The following is a 22668-nucleotide window of genomic DNA, read 5'->3' as shown; positions in this document are numbered from 1 at the left end:
CCATTGACCGCTTTCTATTGGTTTTGAGAACTACAGATTTCAGCTTGAATGTTTCAAAGCTAACCTGGAGCTACCCTAAAGATGAGGTACGTCCACTCTGCAGTTCATCTTGTCTAGGACATACTCATCTCCACACAAATATTGCAGACAGGTCACAAGCAATAGCTTTGTTATTGTTGCTGCTGTTTTAAAACAAGATATTTTTTGCCTAAATGACAGTTTTGAATATTATGCAGTCAGAATAAGTCAATCAAAGCCTCAACTGTATCCTTCTGCATTGTTCAGAGATTTTCTCCGATAATATAAAAGTGATTCTATGATTCTGTGAAAAGCACAAATCAGATTATCCTGGTGTGACATGAGTGCATGCAGCTTTGCTGACAGTAACAAATGCCCCAAGCACAGCTGTATTAATTTTGCTTTTCCCCTATTACATTTGAATTGATTCATACTGCACGCTTGAGGCAAGTCTATCTTTCAAGCAATCATCTTTATATACTGTATGTACCAGGAATACTGCAATCACTGCAAGAAGACACGGGATAAGAAGCAGGCAGATGCAATCACCTCTGAGATCTCTGGTCCCTTAGGTTACACTCCTGTTTCTCTCCTACTCGTTTCTGTTATGCTGATTCCTACTCACAGCCACATCCCAGATCTGAGTGACAGACTTCAATTCTGTGGGTGTTCTGCTATGCTCTGTGCTAAAGTTTGACCATTGTGAGATGAGTGGAGAAAAGCAATATTTTTAAATATCAGTTTCACCTTCAAGATTTTGAATGCGAGATATTTTTTCAATATCTGCTGAGAACTACCCTCTGGAAAAAAAAGGAAAATGAAAATAACCCCAAACATCTGGTGGGTTTCTCACCTCAGGGTTTACAGCAAGTATTCTTTCATAAAATAACACGTTAATTAGGATAAGATGACATTTTTCAGATTTAGGAATTTTGTTAATTAAGTAAAAATTGAGATGTTATTATTCCCTTATGAATTCTTAATCTTTCCAAAAAATTACAGCTATTCACTCCAGCTATTCAGAATAGTTCTATTAAAAAAAAAAAAAAAAAAAAAAAAAGGCCAAGGCTTCTGTTTTCCAGTTCCCACCCATAACCCATCATAATTGTTATACTTTGTGAGATGAAAGATGGAAAATAGCTTCAAGGTAAAGAAATATACACTTTCTCAAAAATCAGACAACGTAGCAATTGAAAGGAAACATATATAGGGTTGAACTCCTCAGCAGTGAAAAATCTACAAAATAAATCTCAAAACAACTAGATTTATGTCAGTAAGGTAGATACATACAGGGTGGATATAGTCCATGGGGCAGATATTTACATGTATACATGTGTACATGTAGACCTTGAACTTGCTGCCTAAGGGTAATATGTTGAAGACAGGTGACTACTATTTAAATAGTTACTATTTTCCTTATATTAGCAGAAATCACAATGACAGAAGACTTAAGCTGCAAATGAGTAAGATTTTGTAACCAACTTCTTTACTACAAAAATTAGTAGTTCAAAGCTAGACAGGTCAGAAATTTCTTCTAAAATACAACGATGGGCTGGAATTTTCCATCAGGTATCAAAGCTTGGGGTTGTTTACTTCTGGTTGTTTACTTGCTTTCACCTGAAGTGTTGTAGGGAGGATTATCCAGGAGGATGAAGTGGGCGTAGCTATTCCCATCAATATCCTCTGACTGCACAGGGTCAGCACTGGAAGATAAACAGTCTAGCTCAGCTATTTATATATCCTGAATAATCTGATTTAACTCATTTATTTCCATTTAACTGCAGAAATGGCCTTAAAAGTACATACACATATATACAAATATATGTGTATAAAAATATATACAAATATATTGGCAGGAAAAAAGAGATTTACATCTGCATACATTGTTCGACACATAAAAATAATTCTTTTCCCCCATTGTACCTATATGCTTTTACAGCACTATGTTGATCATACAAAGATAATAATTTCCAAAATATTAATTTAAAAACGTATATCTAAGCTACATTCAACAATCCTAGCTTTAACAAAAAAAGAAAAGTATCTTCCAGAAGTAGCTAGAGACGTTCCTCAGTCAAAGATTGTATTAAACTACTGAGAAGGAAATTACACAAGAATTACACATACTAATTAAGACCAAAGGCTGGCCTGCTTGAGATTCAGTATAAGCATTTTCATCTTTATCTACTCTTCCTCTTATTTGCAAGAATTAGCAATCAAGAACCTGTGGACACACTCTCAGGTTTTCTACACTTGACTAGATGCTTTCAATTAATTCTGATTTGTTTATGTTTGCAAAAGCATAACTGTGATAACAAATCATGCAGAACTATTATATTGTTATCAAGAAATTCTACCTACTTCCACACTTTGTGGCATGAATGGGTGATCAATAAGTCAAACTTTTCCTACTGTGTCAGAGAGTTATAACAGTTGTGCTATAAATGGTTCATTCAGCTCTGTCCTTGACAAAGCTCTGAGGAACCTTGCAGGGTAAATCCAGCACATTTTCAACTGCACAAAAAATATGTGAGAAAGCAACAAAATCTACTATCTCTTGCCTTCAAAAATTGAGAAATCTTGGTTGAGACCGTTCTTTTGGTTTCTTTTTTTTTTTTTTTTTTTTTTTTTTTTAGAGGAGGTGTAGAAGATATGGACAGACAGCCCAAAACCAGAGTGAGGATCAGGTACAAAATGGAGAGGTGTTCTGTTGGGTTCCATCAATTCCTGTGTTAATAGCTGCCCCTCAGTCACATGAGGACACCTTTTTCGGGACTGACAGGATTCATGAGAAAACACTGTGATGTCAAATCACGAGGCCATACAAAGGAATTACTGTAGGCAAACAAAGAGCCACAGTCAGACAAAAATAGTGCAACGAGAATGCAACCATGAAAGAGAAGAATGCAAACATTAGGGACATGGATTCTTAACACTGTCTGCCTTGCCTGCATTCAAAACCAACCTGCCAAAATAATGACTGCTAACTTGTAATTGATTTTATTATAATAGCAAATAAAACATCACAAAACTGCTGAATGATGGATGAATAGATTGGCAAAGACTGCCCGTTACTACCTCCACCCACATGTAGCTCTCCTGAGTATGGGAGGAAGTTTGGATGTGCATCCATTTTAGTATGGCAGGCACCTACTTGATAAATCATCCTTCCGCTAGCAATGAAGTGTGCTGCCACTTCTGAGGAAGTGCTTGCAAGCAACCAGAAAGCAGCAGGGGCTGAAAGGGTCCTACTGCTGTCCTGAGTTAACAGCAGATGGCTCTGCTGGCCAAGCTACGGCTGGAAAAGAGGCTTCAGCTCTGCCACGAGTAAGGCTCATCTGTGAAACCATCTGCATCTCCAGACAGCTACGGAACGAAGATGCTAAAGATGTACAACATATGCCCTACTTATTACTTAACTGCAATTTGAACAGACTTTAAAGTTCCATTATAATTTTTTTTCTTGATAGTAGTTATTTATCCATTATATATACAAAGGTAGGGGGCACAGCTATAACACAAATGGACAGTCTAAAAATGCTAACAGTTAGGTAAAAGAGAGAACATCCAGAAAGTTAAGGCAGCTAATGCATACATTTCCTTTGGAAATCTGTAGTGTGAAGACAGGCATTTGACTGAAAGTCTGCTAAAGAACCGCTACCATGGCACTAGTTACCACCTCACTGAACACAGCCGTAAAAGGGAAGTTTAACGTCAGTCAGTTGCAATTGTATAAATTATATGTTCACTGACCGCAGTGACCGTATACTGCCCCTTTGATCCAATGCTTGAAGATCTCCCAAACACAAGGCGCTGTCAGATTGCCCAAAAGCAGGAAATTAAACAAATTTTTCAGCAAAAGATTCCTAACTTGTAGAGGATTCCTCCTAAATGCTCATAACCCTCATTTCCTTTCACCTCATTAAGGAAAGTTCATCTTTCTGGGAAACAGTACACATTTCTTGAAGTTCAATTATTCACTTAAGTAACTGAAGTATTTACTTGGATCCATCAGAGTATATCTTGCAGTACCAGTAGGGAAATTAAGGCAGTCAGTTCTTCCTTTCTGAGGTGACAGAGGTCTCAGACACAAGATGGGACTACATAACATTAATACTCACAGCAGTTCTGACCTTCCTCCAGAAGCTGAGGCTCCGAGTTTGCATGGAGCATTTCTCTATAGGTATTACGTTATCTGAGCTGACCTATGTGGCACCAATCCAGGTGCCTCTGCACCTACAGCTCAGTTTTCCTGGCAGCTGGATAAATTCCTAGAGATTTTTGTTTTCCAAATACATCCAAACTCAGCCAAAGCCTAGATAGCCTGAGATGCAAATTTATTATTTTCACTAATCACTTGTACAAAGGTGCAAAAAGAGGAATAATACAGTTTTAAAAACTGAGTTAAAGGCAACAGGTTCCCTGCAGTTCATTCATCAAATCAGAGGTCAGCTCAAATGGAATGATATAATGCATTGGCAGTCGAGAACCAGATAGATACTGGTTTCAAAAGGGAAATTTCTGTAATTTTAGCATGATGTGGCTCCTGTGGCTATGGTGCAACCTCAACATTGCAAGCCACATCTCTGTGACATCTGAGGAATCAAGGTTTAAGTGAAATGCAAACAGCGAAATGGTGGATGTGTGCCTATTTTCGCTAACACAGAAATTCCAATAACATAGGCTTAGAAAACTCCTCTTGCATTATGGAGCCAAGTAGTACAAATAATGAACTTGATAGTGGAAATGATAATACTATACTTCCATTACTTAACATCATTGAATGGTTTAATTAAAATGAAAAAATTACTCTATTGAAAAAGAAAAAAAAAAGTCAGTTACATTCCCTCACAGCACATATGAAGCATGTGTGCCTCACTTGTATTATAATAGCAATTCATCTACATTAAGTACCACCTCCATTTATATAGCGGCTAATGTAAAGGAGCACTGAAATAAATGGAAATCTTTTCACTAAGCTCAGTGAGCCCCAGATTGCAGTCTCAGAGCTATCATTTTTCTGCTGGAGGAAATAAATCAGCCAAGTAATGATTTGTCATCATTTTGAGAGTTTGGCATGAGAGGAACTTCAGGATTACAAAGAAAGAAAATTGATTTGAAATGTAATGAAGTGCCCTACTAGTTTAAAATGCTAGGTCCAAATTTCCCCCTCCAGCCTACTCAAAAGTGTGTATTTCCTCATTTGTTTTTGTTTTCCTTTCAGGATACCACAAATTCTGATGAGAAATGGACTGTGTCTCTCTGCAATTATATGGTCCCTTACACACATTCTGGTTTTTTTGATACCATCTCCCAGATACCTTTTTAGCAGAAAACACAGATTCTGAGAATTTCAGTGATTTCCATTAATTGTATAGTGATGCTGGTAGATGAAGTGGACTTCTTCATCCAAGCCTTTTGTCCTCCATAATCCTTTCATACCATGAGCCAGCCATTTACAGTCCTCAAACAAAATTTTGGATGATGTCATTCCTCAAATTTTGCCAAATAGGGAAAACACCACCAGGAAAGGAACTTCAGTGACAAATTTCATCTACCAGACAACGATGACCACATTCCTTCATATAGCTGTCAAGCTGCAGAACTGATGTTCTTGTTTCCTAGATAAGTGTGTAACTAAAGAGCCCATCCCAACAAACATACTGTTCTACTGACAGCAACAACAGTAACATCAATTTATCCAGCTGCAAAATATGCTCCTTGCCATGCTACAATAGTTGTGAAAACACAAGGTGGTTAGAAATCACCTTAATAGTTCCTGTGACACACTCTTATTGGATTTACATGCATCAGCATATCCAAGGAAACAATTTGATAATTTTAGCACAAAGCAGACAAAGAAGGATTTGCTAAGCTGCTTAGAGTCTCTGCTCTGAAATGTTGGAAAGGTTCAGGCTGATGTATATTTACAGAATAGACACTATGGATGGACTATATCAGACATGAACCATGTTTTGAACCTTTGAAGCCAGCTTATGATCAAGAGTGTATCTCATTCTGCAGCAAAATTTAGCAAGGGAAATGTTTTACCTGGCAAAGGGAAGAATCAATAGTATTTCATTATATCATTATCTTAAGCAGCTTCTCAACGCTGTTAAGACACAGGTATGTAATATCTTTGATAATGTGAACAGTGTAACTATGTTACATGTATAAAATTAACAAAGATAAATATAAATTGGATTTACTTTAGCTATTATTCAAATCACTAAACTAATGGATAAAATTCCTTAATGAAAATAAATATATTATTATCTTGGGTTTTTTTCATAAATTTAATGTATTTCAATAGCCCTCTACTGTGTTTACAATACAATTTGCATAGGTAGTTGCCACATGCATTTACTCAATCTGTTGCATCTGCTACTGTAAGGGGTCCAGACTCAGGAATCCAGATGTTTCCTTTAGTTTCATTTTCCTAGAATGTGATTTTGCATAATGATCATAAGAAAATAGAAAGCACATTGTAACAGCATTAGCTTAAGCTATCTTTGTTGCCATCTTATTTTACTTTATGAATGAAAACTTAATATAAATTTCATCCAGTTGAATATCATAAATAATACATCATTTTGGTTATACTATACCTCTGATTCTCACTAGGTTCTTTCTTTATACAGTAGGCAAAAATATCATTCCTTTCTGTGTTCTGCAGTCTCAACCATGATAATCTAATTAATTGTTATTGAAGCAGGAGAATTGTTCCTGTTAATCTTTATTAGGCATTTGTCATTTACTTATTTGCCTTCCTGAGGAGAATGACTCTTTTAGAGCTGCACTGATGCATTTCTCAACATGGAAGTTAATATGTTCAATCATATTGCTCTTAGTAGTAAATCACTGAATTTAATGAATGTATTTAGCTTAAAATAATTTTTATAAGTTGATACTGAATGGCAACACTTTTTTTTTTAGACTTGCCTTTCCTCAGCTCCCACTGGCCTTTCCTAAGAAACACAGGGTATTCACGATTTCAGATCAGAGGATTTCAGCATTCAAACTTCAGACTAGAATTTTCTTGTTTCTAATACTACTTTAAGACACACAGTTGCTCTTGAGAACAATTTCAATTACACCTCATTTAGGACAAAGGGAGCAGACCTTTCAGATATGTTTTGCAGGTATTACACCAGTCCTACTGTCATCACTTATTCAGACAAGTAGCATCACTGAGGCAGTTAACAAAACAGGTGTGGTTAGACCTGAAGTCTAAATATACACAAAACATACATAAGGAAATATTGAAAAATAAACATATAGAAATAACTGAAATTAACTCTCATCTGCCATGCATGTAATCTGTGTGAAATTACAGAAACTTATTATGATATTGTCATTATAATAGCAATGATGCCTTGAAAGACTCAACATTCACTCCTGCATGACAAATCAATACCCAAGGTCAACTATGATTAACTCAGTCATGATGTGCTTGATAGATTGCAGTTAGACAGATAGAATAGCAGATGCCTGTAAGAGTAATTCATGAACATAAAAAATGCATTATCAACAGTAATCTATTAGGTATTGAACAGCAAAGCACAGAACATTCCTCAATTGCAGGCATTAGTACTTGCAAAAATAGAAAAATATAACTGATTGCCCTATGAATTCCTATTCGTGTACAGCTGTATGGAAATATGGGGGGGGATGAACTTTGCTAGCATCTTAGCACTTCAGATTTAAAATACAAACATTAAAACATATGGTACCCATACATAGATTTGGATGTAAAATGATCTGAGACTTGACCCAATTATTACTATTATTGCGTAAGTAACCTTAGTAATAATACTTCTACCTCTCTGAATTGTGTGGCAAAGCTGTGAGATTTTGACCAAGCCAGCCTCTCTGGCACAAGGCAACATGCCAGAGGAGGTGATGTCTTTGATTTATCCTCTCTTCATGTGCCAAAGACGACAAATTTCAGACAACATCTCTTCATGCCTATCAATGAGGTACTCTGAGTATAGCAACCTCCCTCCCCCAAGAGTCTTTCCAGCAGGAAACAATAAACCTTGTGTGAAAAATGGATGGTATATCAACCATGACAGATTACACAGCAAAGGGGAGCAGATCAGCTGCTGGATTCATCCAAACTTCACCTCAGCATCTGTAGTACATCAAGTGCTAAATCTCAGGCTCCTACTTCACATTGGCAATTAATGTATTAACAAATTAATTGTTTAAAAAAGAAAGGTTTTCAGACAAAAGCAATGAAACGTCAAATTGTATTCCAATAGGCTGAGCCAACAGGATCTTATAGATACAGCGACATACAATCTCATGGATTTGCAAACAAACTACTCTGCTCATGTGAAAAAGGTGCCCTACCTACAAGAGAGCAGGGAGAACTCATGGAGGAGTAACATCTGATACAGCTTTGTTTGATCTATAGGCGGTAAGAACTTGGTTTTCAGGTCAGGGAGGAAAAAAAAAAAAAAAGGAACAAAGAAACTTAGAGAAGGAAATTAGTTTGTTGTTTCTTTATTTCAAGCTATATTTTGAAATTTCAGGATGAAAAAAGACATCATTGCTCCTGACTTTTCCTTGGTGTCCATGAAAAAAAGTGCCTGAAGCAGTACATTTCCATTGAATCCTTCTCTATGGCAGTGAAATATAGAGGTCAGTTTTTAAGTTATACCTGTTTTGTCCTAAACGAATGTCCTATGTGTTCTTCTAGTAAAATGTGCCAAGAAAGTGGTGATTTCTGCTTTTATTAGCGATGAATAATCCAACCTTGTCTTAGGACTAAATGCTGTAGTTTAAAGAAAACATGAGTAAAGTATTCCAGCTACATTCCAACTATTTAAAGCTGCAACTTGGATACCTTCCACAGATGTTTTATGTTCAGGTCTGGAACTGAAGTGATGGTTTGTTTTATTTTGCAAAACTGAGCTCCACCCAAGAATATACTAACTCAGAATAAAACATCCCCATTTTAGCACAGTACCGCAGTGCAATTCAGAGAAAAACAGAGTTTCACACTTTTTGATGACACAAAAAACTAACATCTTTTCAATTTCTTTTTTCTTACAATTTTATACGAAGATAAGGCTGCCCTTAGAAATTATTGGATTGCATTAATAAAATCTGTCTCATATCCTTTCTGATTGCCATCAACCATTTTTGCAACTGTGTGTCAATCTGCTGTCCTTCAAGGACTTTCTGTCTTCTCTTTGTATTTAAAATCACTTAAAATGAGATCAGAATAAACTCTATTTCTGTTATAAATTTTCTTTGTGTTTGAATACTGCCACCAGTGCAATTTGATTTAATCTATCCTAATTTAAAGCCTGATTCTGATCACTTTCCACAGTTTTTTTAGTCCAGAAGCAGATACAGTCAAACCAACAGGAATCTATTTCAAGTTGGATCCCATTTGGTTTATATAAGATATAACATGACCTTTAAATATTCATTGATTTCATCAGATAACACAATCACAATATATTTTTAGGGTGATTTAACTATGATGCTCTGTGGATTTCTTGTGTTGTTTTTTTGGGGCAGCTGGGGTTTTGGGGGGTTGTGGTTTGTTTTGGTTTTTTTTTGAATTTGCTTAATTAAGAAGTTGATAACACTACTTCAGAAACATATTGCTCCAATTGAAATATTTCTTCTCAGAGATGGTTTTTATAGCTACATCAACACATTTTTCTCTCTCTCTACAAATGGTTTAGCATGTTATATATGTGTGTGTATATATATACACACAAACAATCACCCTTCTTAATAGAACCTGCTAGTAATGATCTTCATGTTTTCCAAAATGCACAGAAGTCATGTCACTGCACTGACTAGAGCACAAAAGTTACTTTTAAGTGAAGTTCTGCTAAAAATAAACCAGACACTGATTTACAAAGGCTTATAACAGTGTAGCACAATGAGACATTTTTGATGGGAATGTATTCAGGAATAGCAGTTGAACTGCACATACCCTATGGCTAGAAGCAAATATCACAAGCTGCTCATGACAGATTTTTAATTAACATATTTTGCCTCCTTCCTAATTGGGAGGATGGTGTAAATCAAAGCACCTTCTCTGACTTTAAGGGAGTACTGTCAATATGCTTCAGCTGAAGATCTTTCCCCTAGACCTGCATGCTACACTGTGGGTTTAATAAAAGAGTTCTATGCCTTAGCAAGCAGATCTCATCACACAGCTTGTCTAATTTGGCTCCACAGAGGCCTGTTTCCTTAATACACAAGTGGTGTACATGAATGGTTCCATTCACATACTAATGAACAATAATAATACGAGGCTACACATGCCCAAGATGAACAGACCTGCCAACATAAAACAGGCTCTAACATCCTAAAATGCATTTATTCCACTGGAACAAAATCAATACCCAGTGGCTAAGAACTAAGGCTTTCTGTCTGGACAAAGAAGCACACAAAGCAGTACAGGCTCACATTTGGACAACAGTTTACCCACCCCTTATGCAAGTCCCTGTCCTTTTTGGAGTGTATTTTCTCAAGGAGGAGCATTTACCTGCGCTATAAAACCAGCACATCACAAGTTAAATCCTCAAAGTCCCTGTGTGAAGTAATTCTCCAATAATGAAACCTTGCAGATCTACCTGCAGCATTCATCTCATGCCTTGCCACTTCTGCATCCTGCAGTACAGTCAAGGATCATGTAAAAACAAGGAGAGAACTCAGCTTCTCCTTCTCCATCATCAGATCTTCTTGGACACCCACTCCACATGTCTGACACAGAAACTCTGACTCAGAGAAGGCCATACCCAGTCTGCCAGCATAAGTAGAGTTGTTCTTTCTAAGCCCTTGTATCAGCCAGACCAGAACGTAATGGAAGCAAAGAAACAGGCCTTCTGGAAATGATCAAACTTTCAGAGTTTCAGAGAATTTGGAGTCTTTAACACATGGTTAATGTTTCAGGCAAAGTTCAAGAGTGCTTGCAACAAGGACGTTCTGTATTAAGTCCTGAGGTTCTCCATGATGTCATATCATTCTCCATATTCAGCAAAGTAAGAAGGGTGATGCATACTGTAAATGCTTTGTAGACCTTACAAACATATCCAGGAGCAGACTACTGTTTTCCCAGAATAAAAGTGTAATAGGTGTTTGCTAATGCCAGAATGTCAGCAAAATCTCTAGAGGTCATAAATGTATCAAGAAAAGAGAGGGTTCATTTAATGTAGCATCTAGGAATGTACTATACTTATGGCAGTTTCATCCATACCTGGAGGACTCTGCCAACACAGGTATGCTCTTATTTTTGCAGCATTTCAGCTTCCATCTCTTAGTACAAATGAATATAATTCTATGAGAATTAGCCCTGTGACGCTACTGATCTGGGTTTTTTTGTTCAAGATGTGGACATTTGCATACAACTACTAGGTTATCAGTGTTGACACCTGGTCCCATAAGGACCAACAAATACAACCTTCAAGAAGAAAACAACTGCAAAAAGGTTTTTAAATGCAATCTGCTAATCTCCCATACACCAGGCAAACTAACTACTAACTTTGCCTTTGTTTTTCCTGTCTACCAAGGGGGAGCGGGCAAAGTAGGTGACTAAAATACTCAACTCATTATTAACTAGTAGAATTCAGTTTAACATGTCCTGCAGGGCTGTAACATTAGCATGTCTAATGAGGTGGACACAACACAAAACTCTAATAACAGACTATAAAATTGAACTGGAGACAAGTACATGAACATACAGGGCTAATGAGGCTATGCTTACACTAACATTTTTGTTCAGGGTAGGAGTGAAGTTCTTATCCACACTCACCATGTTTAGCTTTAAATTGTGGAGCAATATAATGAATACATGAACTGGAATTAAACTGAAGATACGCTCCAGATGTGCACCTAAAATGCACTGACTGATAGCGAGTAGTTCGTGGGACCAAACAGAACATAGTCCAAATTAAACCCCCTGATACGCAGCTAGTTTGGATATTGAGTCCTCAAGAAAAGTGTTTCACTCTACAAATCTCCTCCTACTTTTGCTTCCTATTTGCCAATATTATATGAGACTAACTTAGAAGCTCTGCTGAGGTGTCCCCCCAGAATACACTCCAATAAGGGTCACAAAAAGGTCCTAGCCAACAGGGATCCTTCAAACAGCATCTAACTACATGCCTGGTAGAAACAAAGGAGCAAACTATGTGTAGCCTGATGTAAAAACCTGAAATTGTACATTATTTAGGTGTAGAGGCATCAGTCAACACACAACATCATTCATTTCCATTAAATATCACTGATAAAGAATATTTACTCAACTGAAAAGCATTGCTTTATTGTTCTAAATAAACACCAACAGTCTGGCTGGGAAATCGGACTGTCTAAGATACTGGAAAAAACCAACCAACCAACCAAAAAAACCCACACCACATCTCACTACACTAATAACATAAGCTAATAACTTTTGTCTACACCTTTTTTCACCAAATTTCGTATATTTATTCTAGTCTCTTTCTGATACGTTTAGCACCAGCTGGTGCCTACCTTCTCCAGCTTTCTGTACACCATCATTGCTCTGACACCCATTGAAAAAAATTCAAGAGCTGTGCCTAGCAGAGTTTATTATTTAAAATATGTGATTCTGGATTTGTACAGATAGTAGCTAGAGCAACTGGAGGGTAGTCCTCAAGATCCAAGACGTCTCGCTGCATCTTCCAGAGCTTAACTATAGAGAGAAACTATAATCCCTAGGAACAATTATTCCTGCTGGAATAATTAACACCCTGAGACACTCAGCTCTCTTCTTTCCCTGAATATTTGCACAGAAAAACTAATAATCCTACCAAATGATTCTTCAGTAAATAATTATCACACTTACCAGGACCTTGTCTGAACTCAAGTTGTCAGTATTTCTCCTTAAGGAAGTGGTTTAGACAGACAATGCTTTTCTGAACTAATTTAAAGGCATGAAGCTTTGTAAATGACTTCCTATGACTTCCTCATTTGTTTGTTTGTTTGTTTGTTTGTTTAATTTTAAAAGATTTCACAGCTACAAGAAATAAAGGAGGGGGGTGGGGGGTGGGAAGGGGCAGGAATGAGAATAAGACACTGGGATTCCTGTAACTACTGCTTCTGTTACAGTCTTAAAACCTTCCATTCTGGCTTTTTCTGATTTAGGCCTTAAGCTTGCAGCAAGCTCCCCATGGAGTCAGTCCTGTGGAAGACTGTGTCATTGTATGCACATGAAACAGATTGTGCAACAGGACCTTATAGTGAGACAGTGACTTGTTTTGTGTGTGTGTACCATGCCCTGACACTGCTCGTCTCCTTGACATAGCAGCAATACAAAGACTAGACTAAGCGTAACTTGACAAGGTGAGGGTGAAGCGATGCTGTTGTATGGGCAGTGGTGGCAACCACAGAGGTAACACCAACACAGGGGAGGAGAGAGAACCAGGATTACCTGCTGCGCCTGCTGCAGCATCTCCATTCGCTCGTGCAAGATCTGGCTGTCAAACTCACGGCTCTGCCGCAGGATCTGCCTCCGCACCTTCTCCACTGCAGCTCGCAAATCCTCCCGCTGGGCTTCGGTCAGCGACTCGCTCGCCCACCTTCCTGGATCCTGCTGCAGGGCATTATACAGCGTGGCTTCCAGCTCCTGGATTTTCTAGTGCAACCCAAATCACATACAGACAGGCTGCCATTTGAATCCAGCAAGCAAAGGACCCACCGACAGCTAGAGGAGAAGGCTAGCAAGCAAAGCCTTAGGCAGGAGGGAAGGACAGACACACACAGGTAGACAGAAAGCAACAGTCGTGAGCAGTGAGGAGCATTCCACATAGAGTGCACGTGGCCTCCTGGCACTGATTTACACTCAGGCAATGCTTCCCATTCTAGTAAACGATTGATTTCTTCTATGTAAGAAAAATTCAAATCGCAGGTCTGTGTTCAACGTCTGATAAAACCCCAACTCCTGATGCTGAACATTACAAAATTAATGCAAGCTAACAGATTCCTTTCAACTGCAACTAAATTGTTCAGCCATCCTATAAAAAAAAGCCCACAGGGAGAACTGTGAACAACAGAAATCTTACTGTCTCACTCTCTCTATCCCTATTGTCCTGTCATTGTCTACTTCACTGGCTTAGTTCCAAGTTGCCACAAGCAATGAAGAGAGGAACGCTGGTGTATTTGCGTACACTAATCCCTCATCAGTCTCTTGCCATTTGTCAGATTCCTAACCCGATTCTCTTGCACTGACCAAAACTGCTGTACTTTTCAAAGCGGAGAGCACAGGAGAACTTCCTACTCATATGGAGAACTGTATTCCCTAGAGTAAAGAAAGAACAGAATCGTGTTTCTCTGATCACTAGTGTTAGTGGGATCCTATTAAAAATCAGCATCCAGACTGTCAATATTTGGATCAAGAGCATCTCTTCGCATTCCTTTAGCCCTCATAACACCTTTGTGAGGTAGGTAATTCTATCCATATTAGTGTTGCATAAACAGCTGCACAGAGAGGTTAAATGGCTTGCCCAAGGTCACAGTGCTATAAATAGAGCCCATTTGCTTTTATCTCTGCTATCTGCTCTGAGCACTAGACCTTGTTTTTTTTTTTTTCCCTGAAAACAGTTTCCTCACAAGAAATATTTACAATGTATTTATTATTCTTCAGAGCATAAATATTTTTATTTCCTGAAGATTCACTATTAACAAAGTTGGGTGTGTCGTTTTACTAGTTTCTAGATAATTCTAATTGTTGCTTAACATGAGAGAAGGCAAGGCTGCAGCTTCTCTTTCAAAAACCAGGAAAGTTAAGGTTAGGACAGCACAGGAAGGAATCACATAGGAAGAACAGGCATTCCGAAAATAGGATAGATTAGCAGCAGTAATATTTACAAATGCTTAGGGAAAAGCAATGTTGGAAAATTTCTAAAGTAATTTCTAGTGTATTTTACCAGCCATGGTTTTGTGTACACATAAATAAGCTCCTCCCATTCCAGATGTACTAACAGGATGTTCACATATTTTAGAACAAAAAAAAGCAATGCAAAAACATTACACTTCTAAATACTGTAATCAATTCCCTAAGTCTCCATTTAAGCAATATTTGATTTCCTAGTCTGGCAAAGAAGAAAAAAAAAAAAAGAGCTGTATTTATAATTAAAAGATAAAGGAACCCCTGTATTTTATAAAATCTGTTCAAACATGAAAAATTAATTACTGTTCTTTTCCTACCATGTATGCCTGGTCCAAAGCTTGTTTCCTGTAGTCGAGTTCTTCCTCTAAATAACCCTTCTGTTTACTGAACAGGTCCTAAGCAATAATAAAAAGAAGGGAGTATTTGTTCTTTATCCTAGTTAATGAAGAATCATAAATGCCATCATTTTTATGTGAGCTTTCCATTTGAAAGCAAAAGAACATCTATAGCAACTGACCATATTCATCCTAAGGATATTCAGAATATCAAATTTACAATAATAGCACTTAAAATAAGTCTATCTAGAAATTGTAGACCTCTACACCAGTGTACAAACCTGCCTTGACCTGTCAGACATGCACACAATGGCCAAAAGGTGACTGGAAATGTGGATGCATGTGGTCCGGCAATCGTCACTTGCACAGGGCAGGCCAAGGGAGGGGAGAAAGAAACACAAGTGAGGGCACTCTGGTGATTCTCTGTATATATCCAATGTGCACTCTAAAGGAAATAATGAGGAAACTGTCATTTGTGTTGTCTATCCTGTTCTTTAGGCAGGAAATCAGAATGTGCAGGGTCCTAGCTGGATTCTGCAGCAACATTGCCTGATGCACTAGTGCAATGGGAGTAAAAGTTCAGTGCTTGATTTGTAAAGGTAAGAAGCCATTTTGAAATGGGTAAAGTGATGCCCAGAGAGGTTAAGTGACTTTAGCTGAAGAAGTCTTCAACGTTTTACAGGATTTACAAGGATTTTTTACTTTTGTTTTTAGAATCAAACTCACCAATTTTCACAGTTACATATATTTACACATATCTAACACAGGCTGAGGTTTCAGTGGGGCGCAGTATCCAAAAGCATAATGTTGCAGGAAAGTTGTGGACGCTTGCATGGTTGTCTGAATAGTCAAGCAAGATCTGACTGGTGACGGTGCTCTCGCAAAACATGCCTTTAAAATGTTTTGGATGATAGAAATTAAAATATAAAATAGTTGATTGATTTTATTAGCTTTTCTTTCTAGACAGGTTTTCATGCTTACAAAAAATAGTAGTAGTCCAGAAAGCAGAGAAGCCTTTTGATCGAATTTAATATTTTCCATCATTCTTTTTACTATTTGACAAACTCTTGATCTCCTCAAATAGAGAATAAATGCCAAATTAAGTACATAGTGTTCTTAGGATGATTAACTGTAGCTTGTATTAAAAAAATCTGGTCTGGTTAGTTTTACTGGATATGGTTTTGCCCCAAATTTGGCCAAATTTTACCTTCAGACATACATGTGGAATTCCAACATTTTTTTCTGTCAGTCGTCAGTATAGCACCAGCATGGAATTTGCCTGAGCATGAACCATGATAATGAATTCTCATTCCAGTCATCTGGTTTAAACCAAATCAATCCATTCTGATCAACAAATTATTGCCTGGGAGGGGCTCAGAACATAAAATGACTATGGATGACCTCCCACATTTTAAGAACAACTCACAATTGGTGACAGCAGCAACATATAGGACCAATACTAGATGTCTTGGAGGAATAACTTGCTACTTGCTTTCTGTATAAGATATAACATTTACTATTCCGTATTTTTGTAAACTTGGAGTTCTTTTAATTGCCTATGAATTAATGTTGAGTGTAGAACCAAAGTTTAAGTCAGGCTTCGATCCTGGTGCTGGAATTGAGTTACCCACAGAGGGGCATTTATTGTTCTTATAGCCATTTTACAGTATGCTACTTCAACTGCTGGATCAGGATAGGTATCTCCAATAGGTCCTGTAGGACATATTTCTCAACCCCTCATGGACATCTCCAGAACTCCGAAGAATGTAACATGGCATTAGACACCATGTTTATGCAACTGAATCCCACCTTGACTAGCCAGGTGGCAATTTCTTATGTAGATTACAGCAACAGCTACATAGTTATTGTGAAAGACTAATGCATAGTAAAGGACAGGCCTGGTCCTAATGTGCTTACAAGTGTCTCACACAAAAGAAGTAGGCTGACTTGCCCAAGACTATAGAGAGGGTGAGAGCTACCAACAGATCCCAGAAGAGCAATGCAGCTGCTTCTCCAAAAGCCATGATAAAAGTTGGCCAAATAAAGCAGGAGAGGGGAGAAAACAAGAATAGGATCTCAAACTCCTAACATGGATTCCAGGACAACTAAACCAGTGCTCAGCTCTTCTGAAAGTGGCGTGCTAAACTCATTTCGCCATTGAGTCTTAGGAGACGCAACAATCAGCAATGAAGACACTCAGATTGCTATACTAAACACATAGACACAGGGCTGTTCAGAGTAAGAGTTGAAAATATCACAGGTAGTAAGTGGGAAGATAATAAACCAAGTTAGAATGAAATGAGCATTTTCCAATCCATTTTACGAAAGAGTCTAGGGTTTGTTGGCACTTTCCCTCATGAAAGCCTTTGAAATTTTCCTCAACAAGAGTTAAAAATACATACTAAATTGGTAAAAGGTCATGCCTGTGCTAAAGCACAACCAGCATGATGGGCTACACTCAACAGAGAGCAAAGACTGAGCACTTCTTTTTTTGATTGTGGCCCAAATGCATACTTCTTCAGTGGCCCTGGGCAAATCGCTTAACCTCCCTGTCTCAGTTTCCCATTCATCAAGATGAATGTAATGCTGGTTACTTATCTACCTGTTAAAGGTGTGGTGAGGATTAATCAGTGTTTGTAAAATCATTTGAAGATGTGAAGCACGGCATGCATGGTAAACCAATAAAATCAAACACTCATGCCAAAACTCTTTGTTCAACATATGGAAAAATAAGGTTGGGATAGCACTGAGTTTGTTATGCAAGACAGAACTGCTTTTGAGAAAATATTTTGTCTTCAAGCATGAAGACCCTGGGACAAGAAATTTTATCTGGAGTAAGAGGTCTTTGCAGCTTGTCCAGAAACTGATTACCAGAGAGCAAAGGAATATCCTTGACAATTCAAATAACATGACCCCAAAATTAAAAAGATTATGCTGTTGCCAGACACATTAATACACAGAGAAAGTACAAAGACAGTTTCACACTGTTTGGTTAATATGCTCTATAAAGTTATGCCTTCATGTCCTAATTTGTATATATTTTGCCATTTTTGTTATATATAGCTTTCACAGCTCCCTCCCACCCTAAAGAATAAAAGCAATACATTGTTCTAGGAACCTCTAGGAACCTTCATATTAACATGAAGTAATTTCTGTTAAGCAGAGAAAGGCAGCGAATCAACCTTTGATGAAGTTTATACATGCCCCCTTGACATAAGTTTTAGCTAAAAGAATTATATTTTTAGTTATCGTTCCTTACCTTTTCATTCTCCAGGTCTAACATCTTCTGTGTCAGTGCAGCTTCTGTCCCCTCTATCTGTTTTAACCACTACATGAACATAGCAGTGCGAAAAGGAAAAAATAAAATATGTTTTAAAAAGAGTTTTTCAAAAATTTGCAATGAACATTTTGCAAGTTTGTTGCAAACACTCCCAGGTATATGATTGCAACGTACTATCTATTCACTTTGAAGATGCACATGAATAAACAGGTTGTGAAAATATAGACCGAATGGAGAACTGTAGAAACATAATAAAGGCTAACAAGTGGAGGCTGTTTTCCTACAATAAACTAAAGGCTTCCCCCCTGCCCCCCCATAAAAATTTAATATACAAAATAGACATGGGTGAAGAATGCAAAAATAACCTGATTGTTTCTGACTTGATATACACAATACTTGATGTCCTGATTTGCAAAACCATCATATGATTTCAGGGTACCAGTCCTACATTTTTCCACATGGAAATTTAAAGAAAAGACAAGGTGGTAAATTCAATCCTCTATTTTGCACAATTTACTGCACCCCCCGTGGGAAGAGGCTCACTTCTAAAATATTGGTAATGTAGAGGGAACAATAAATTGGACAGAAAGATGGAAGTTCATGTGTTTGCTACAGTGAATCCCTTACCATTCTGGTGATAAACAAAACAATCAGATTTAAGAAGAAGGGGGATTGCATTCCAAGGGTAAAATTACATATTGTAATAGTCAAATGCATGGATAGAAGGTTCTTGTTTAATTTCTAACCATCAGCAGGATTATACTAATATTCTGTATTTAAGTTTATTGGAATAGATAGGAATGCTCATTTCTGAATTGTTTTCTTTCATTTCCTTATCAGTTTACAATAAGGCTCAATGACTAGCTTACAGAATATAGTTTAGACTAATGCTTCTTCTTGTAGCACCAGCTCCCACTGAGACTAACTGCAGCTTTGCCACTGATACTTATCACTTTCCTCAAATGTTTTGCTTATTAACACAAGATTACACCCATTTAATTCTTTTGGTAAGCATTACACACTGAGTTTTTAAATTTAGCATTTTGGTGAATTCATTGGGGCTCAAATTCAAAGGAATTAATGACTTTTTTTTTTTTTTTTACCAAAGATTTAGATAGGAAATGTGCAAACATAAGTTTATAAATATAAATAAGAAATATAAATAAGTTTATAAATAAGAAAAATGTGAATTCATCCTTTTGGGCCTTCCACTATTTAAGAGGCTGGTGGATAAAATGAAATCTTGTTTTATCTACTTAGTAGGTTTAGCTTTGTACAGAGCTGAAAAAAGTGAACAGGAACTCCATATTCCCCAGTGATCCTATTCTCATCATCTTTCTTTTCTTCATTTTGAAGGTGAAAGACTGAAGATATTTCTAAGAAAAGCCACTCAGTTGCTAAAGGATTTGGCAAGACAGTGAGAATTCTGAACCCTTCAACAACAATATGAAGTCCTCAGCATCTCTCGCAGCTACCCTCAATATTTGCAAATGAAAGGTTATTTGCAAAAATTAGAGGTCTAATTTTTTTGAAGGTATGAATGATATGCTTAATCTAAATGTTGATTCTGATCTTCCTATTCCTGCAAGCCTTTCTGGAACCAAGGGCCACAGAAGAGATAAACATATATTTAGGACTTGTAATCAGTTGTAGCATTCAAAATAAGCTTCTGGAATTGTGCCAGCGGTATCCAGAAACTTTCCTTGCCTGGCAGCTTGATTTCCAAAAGACCATTTCTAGTGGCTGAGTATAACAGTTTTGACCTAAATAAAGACCAAGTGCGATTAATTAGCACGTGAATATAACTAGCATCATATCTATGCTTGCAGTACCATTTCTCTATCAAAAGTTCCCATTATGAGATGATTATATATGATAGTCTCTTTTAATTTAGGAATTTTAGAAATGTACATGGGAAGCTGTCTGGCCCTTATTTGGAGGGATATCTGAGAGGAGGCAGTGGAGTTGTTTGAAATTTCCTTTAGTCTAAATAACTGTCAAGACAATCATCCAGTCTGACTTATTAGATTTTGTCTGATTTTGTCTGTGCTGTAAAATATAATATGAAATGTGGTATCATGTTTATTTTGTTAAGGACAGTGTAGGCTACTTTCTGTTATTCTTTGGCCTAGTAAACTTTGGGTATGGATAGTGCCTTTCGTTATGGAGAAAATTAGAGTCACTTGATTAGCCTGTACCTCAAATGTGCACCATGAAATAGATGAAAAGGATTCATGATTCTCAGAGCACCCTCCTGATTCAATTTGCTGTCAGCTTGTACTTACTAGGTTACTGTGAGGCACTTCACTGAAATAGCATCAAATTGATAGAGTCCATAGATAACACAAACTATTTCAATCTCATTATTTAAATGAAGTCTATTTCTCTATAGAAGATAAAACTAAAATCTCCATCTTTCTGATGGAGGGTTCAGTTTCTGTAATAATCAGATTATATGACATGACCGTGAAGAAAACAAGCAAACAAAAAACAAAATGGAGACAAAGCAGGAACTGGCAGAAATTTTATTAAAAAAAAAAAAAAGAAAATAAATGAAATTATAGACTAAATCTAGCATAAATAAATAAAACTGCCATTGTAATTGTATGTTTCTACTCCTTTAAGGAACTATTTTAGTTCACAAAGCTTCCAATCCCTTATTGCTGTCATCAGTAATGCAAAGTGTATGTTTTATTCTGCAGAACTGACACAAATTAAACAAACTCACCAGTTCCAGTGGCACTTGTTTACGAGCACTAAATTACTTGAGGAATAATAACCTAATCCAGTCTCTACAGTTTGGCCGGTTTTGCTCTCTATCTTGTGTACTGGAGTTGTTCCACTTTCCTTGTTGGATTTAGACTATGATCATCTCCTCCTCTTTTTAATGCTCTAACGCAATGAAAGCCAGGTGGATTATAGCACTTTCCCTAATTTTTATTTTGCTTATAGCAATTACACACTTAAATCAATGATTATTAAATTACCTAGTTTAGATTTTCTACATTAAGATATTTACATAATTAATTACCAAAATTATGCCAATTAAAACAATTAGCACAAAATGCTCAAATTTTAATTTCAAAGTTCAGATTCTGGATTTCAGAAATGCATCTAGGAAAGATTTAATAAAAACCTATGAAAAGGATGAACAAAACTTCTTCAGAGAAGGCGGTAAGTCTGCCTAAGGTCTACATGTCATCATTATTCACATACAGATTATTTTCTCTCTGTAATTGGAAGAGCAAGGAACTAATCTAGCACAACCGAGTGACCCAACTGGTTACCTACCTTGTATAAATAATTTTTTGTTATCTGTGCCTAGTAATTCATGGAGAACAGGACCACATACCACTCAGAGGCTTTTCAGTCATACACAGAAACAGACCCAAAATGGATCATGTTGTTACAACTTGCAGAGGACTTCCCAGCAACCTGTTCCCAGAGAGCTGAGTACATTGGCACTTCTGAGAATGAAGTCTCTTCTGTTAAGTGGCTTTTTAGTACTTTATTCTAAGGGAATATAATCCAAACTTGGCTTTATTTTTAAATTGCGTTTATTTTATAAGTTTGATTTTATGTCAAGACACCACAATCCCAAGACACATAAAGATGAATACATGCTCCAATCCAGATGACTTTAACACAGAAGCCTTGCTTCCCAGGCAATGTTATGTGGTGTCTTAGAAGACATGGCCAGTCTTTAGGCAGAGAAAATTCTTTATTGAATTCTACCTTTTCACAGAGGGAAAGCACAGTCACAGCTTGGATTATTGCAACCTGTTCTTCATTTCTCAAATTCTAAAATACAAAAAGATGCATTTTAATTGGATTGGAAATTCATATTTCAAAAAGTGATAATTTTTAACTGTATTTTAAAGAATAAGTCAGTTATAACATTTAGCATTTTATAAACATGCCCATAAAGGATCCCATGATTGAAAGTATTGAAAGTTAACCCAAGAGTACTTAGTCTCCACTTCATTGCCATACATCAATCCCACAACACTTTTATAACATTTCATTATTCAGTGAAAATTAAGTGGTTTCTGTCTGGGATTTTTAATTTTTTTTTTTTTTCCCTAGTCACAAAAATGTCAGTTCACTGAATGGTAGCCCTGCAGCAAGTGAATCTCCCCCACATGCTCTTCAGA

At 37.0% G+C, this 22668-nt stretch overlaps 1 protein-coding gene across 5 annotated transcripts in view; it reads right to left on the bottom strand.

Annotated features, from left to right (window-relative positions):
- JAKMIP1 (janus kinase and microtubule interacting protein 1) overlaps positions 1-22668 on the bottom strand; it is a 230294-nt gene that overhangs the window by 88383 nt on the left and 119243 nt on the right. For 3 of the 5 annotated variants that reach the window (XM_071808566.1, XM_065836054.2, XM_071808565.1), the window contains 4 exons: positions 22250-22315; positions 18494-18562; positions 15217-15294; positions 13442-13645 (listed from right to left, as the gene is read on the bottom strand). In XM_071808566.1, coding sequence (XP_071664667.1) covers positions 13442-13645; positions 15217-15294; positions 18494-18562; positions 22250-22315 — 417 coding nt within the window. Of the gene's footprint in view, positions 1-13441; positions 13646-13699; positions 13742-15216; positions 15295-18493; positions 18563-22249; positions 22316-22668 lie in introns of those variants that run through there. The other 2 variants (XM_071808568.1, XM_071808567.1) reach the window with 2 other exon arrangements.

The sequence above is a fragment of the Patagioenas fasciata genome, chromosome 4 (genome assembly GCF_037038585.1).
Source record: "Patagioenas fasciata isolate bPatFas1 chromosome 4, bPatFas1.hap1, whole genome shotgun sequence".
NCBI classification, from domain to species: domain Eukaryota; kingdom Metazoa; phylum Chordata; class Aves; order Columbiformes; family Columbidae; genus Patagioenas; species Patagioenas fasciata.
The sequence above is the reverse complement of the archived record's forward strand: the minus strand, read 5'-3'. Positions and strand labels throughout refer to the sequence as shown.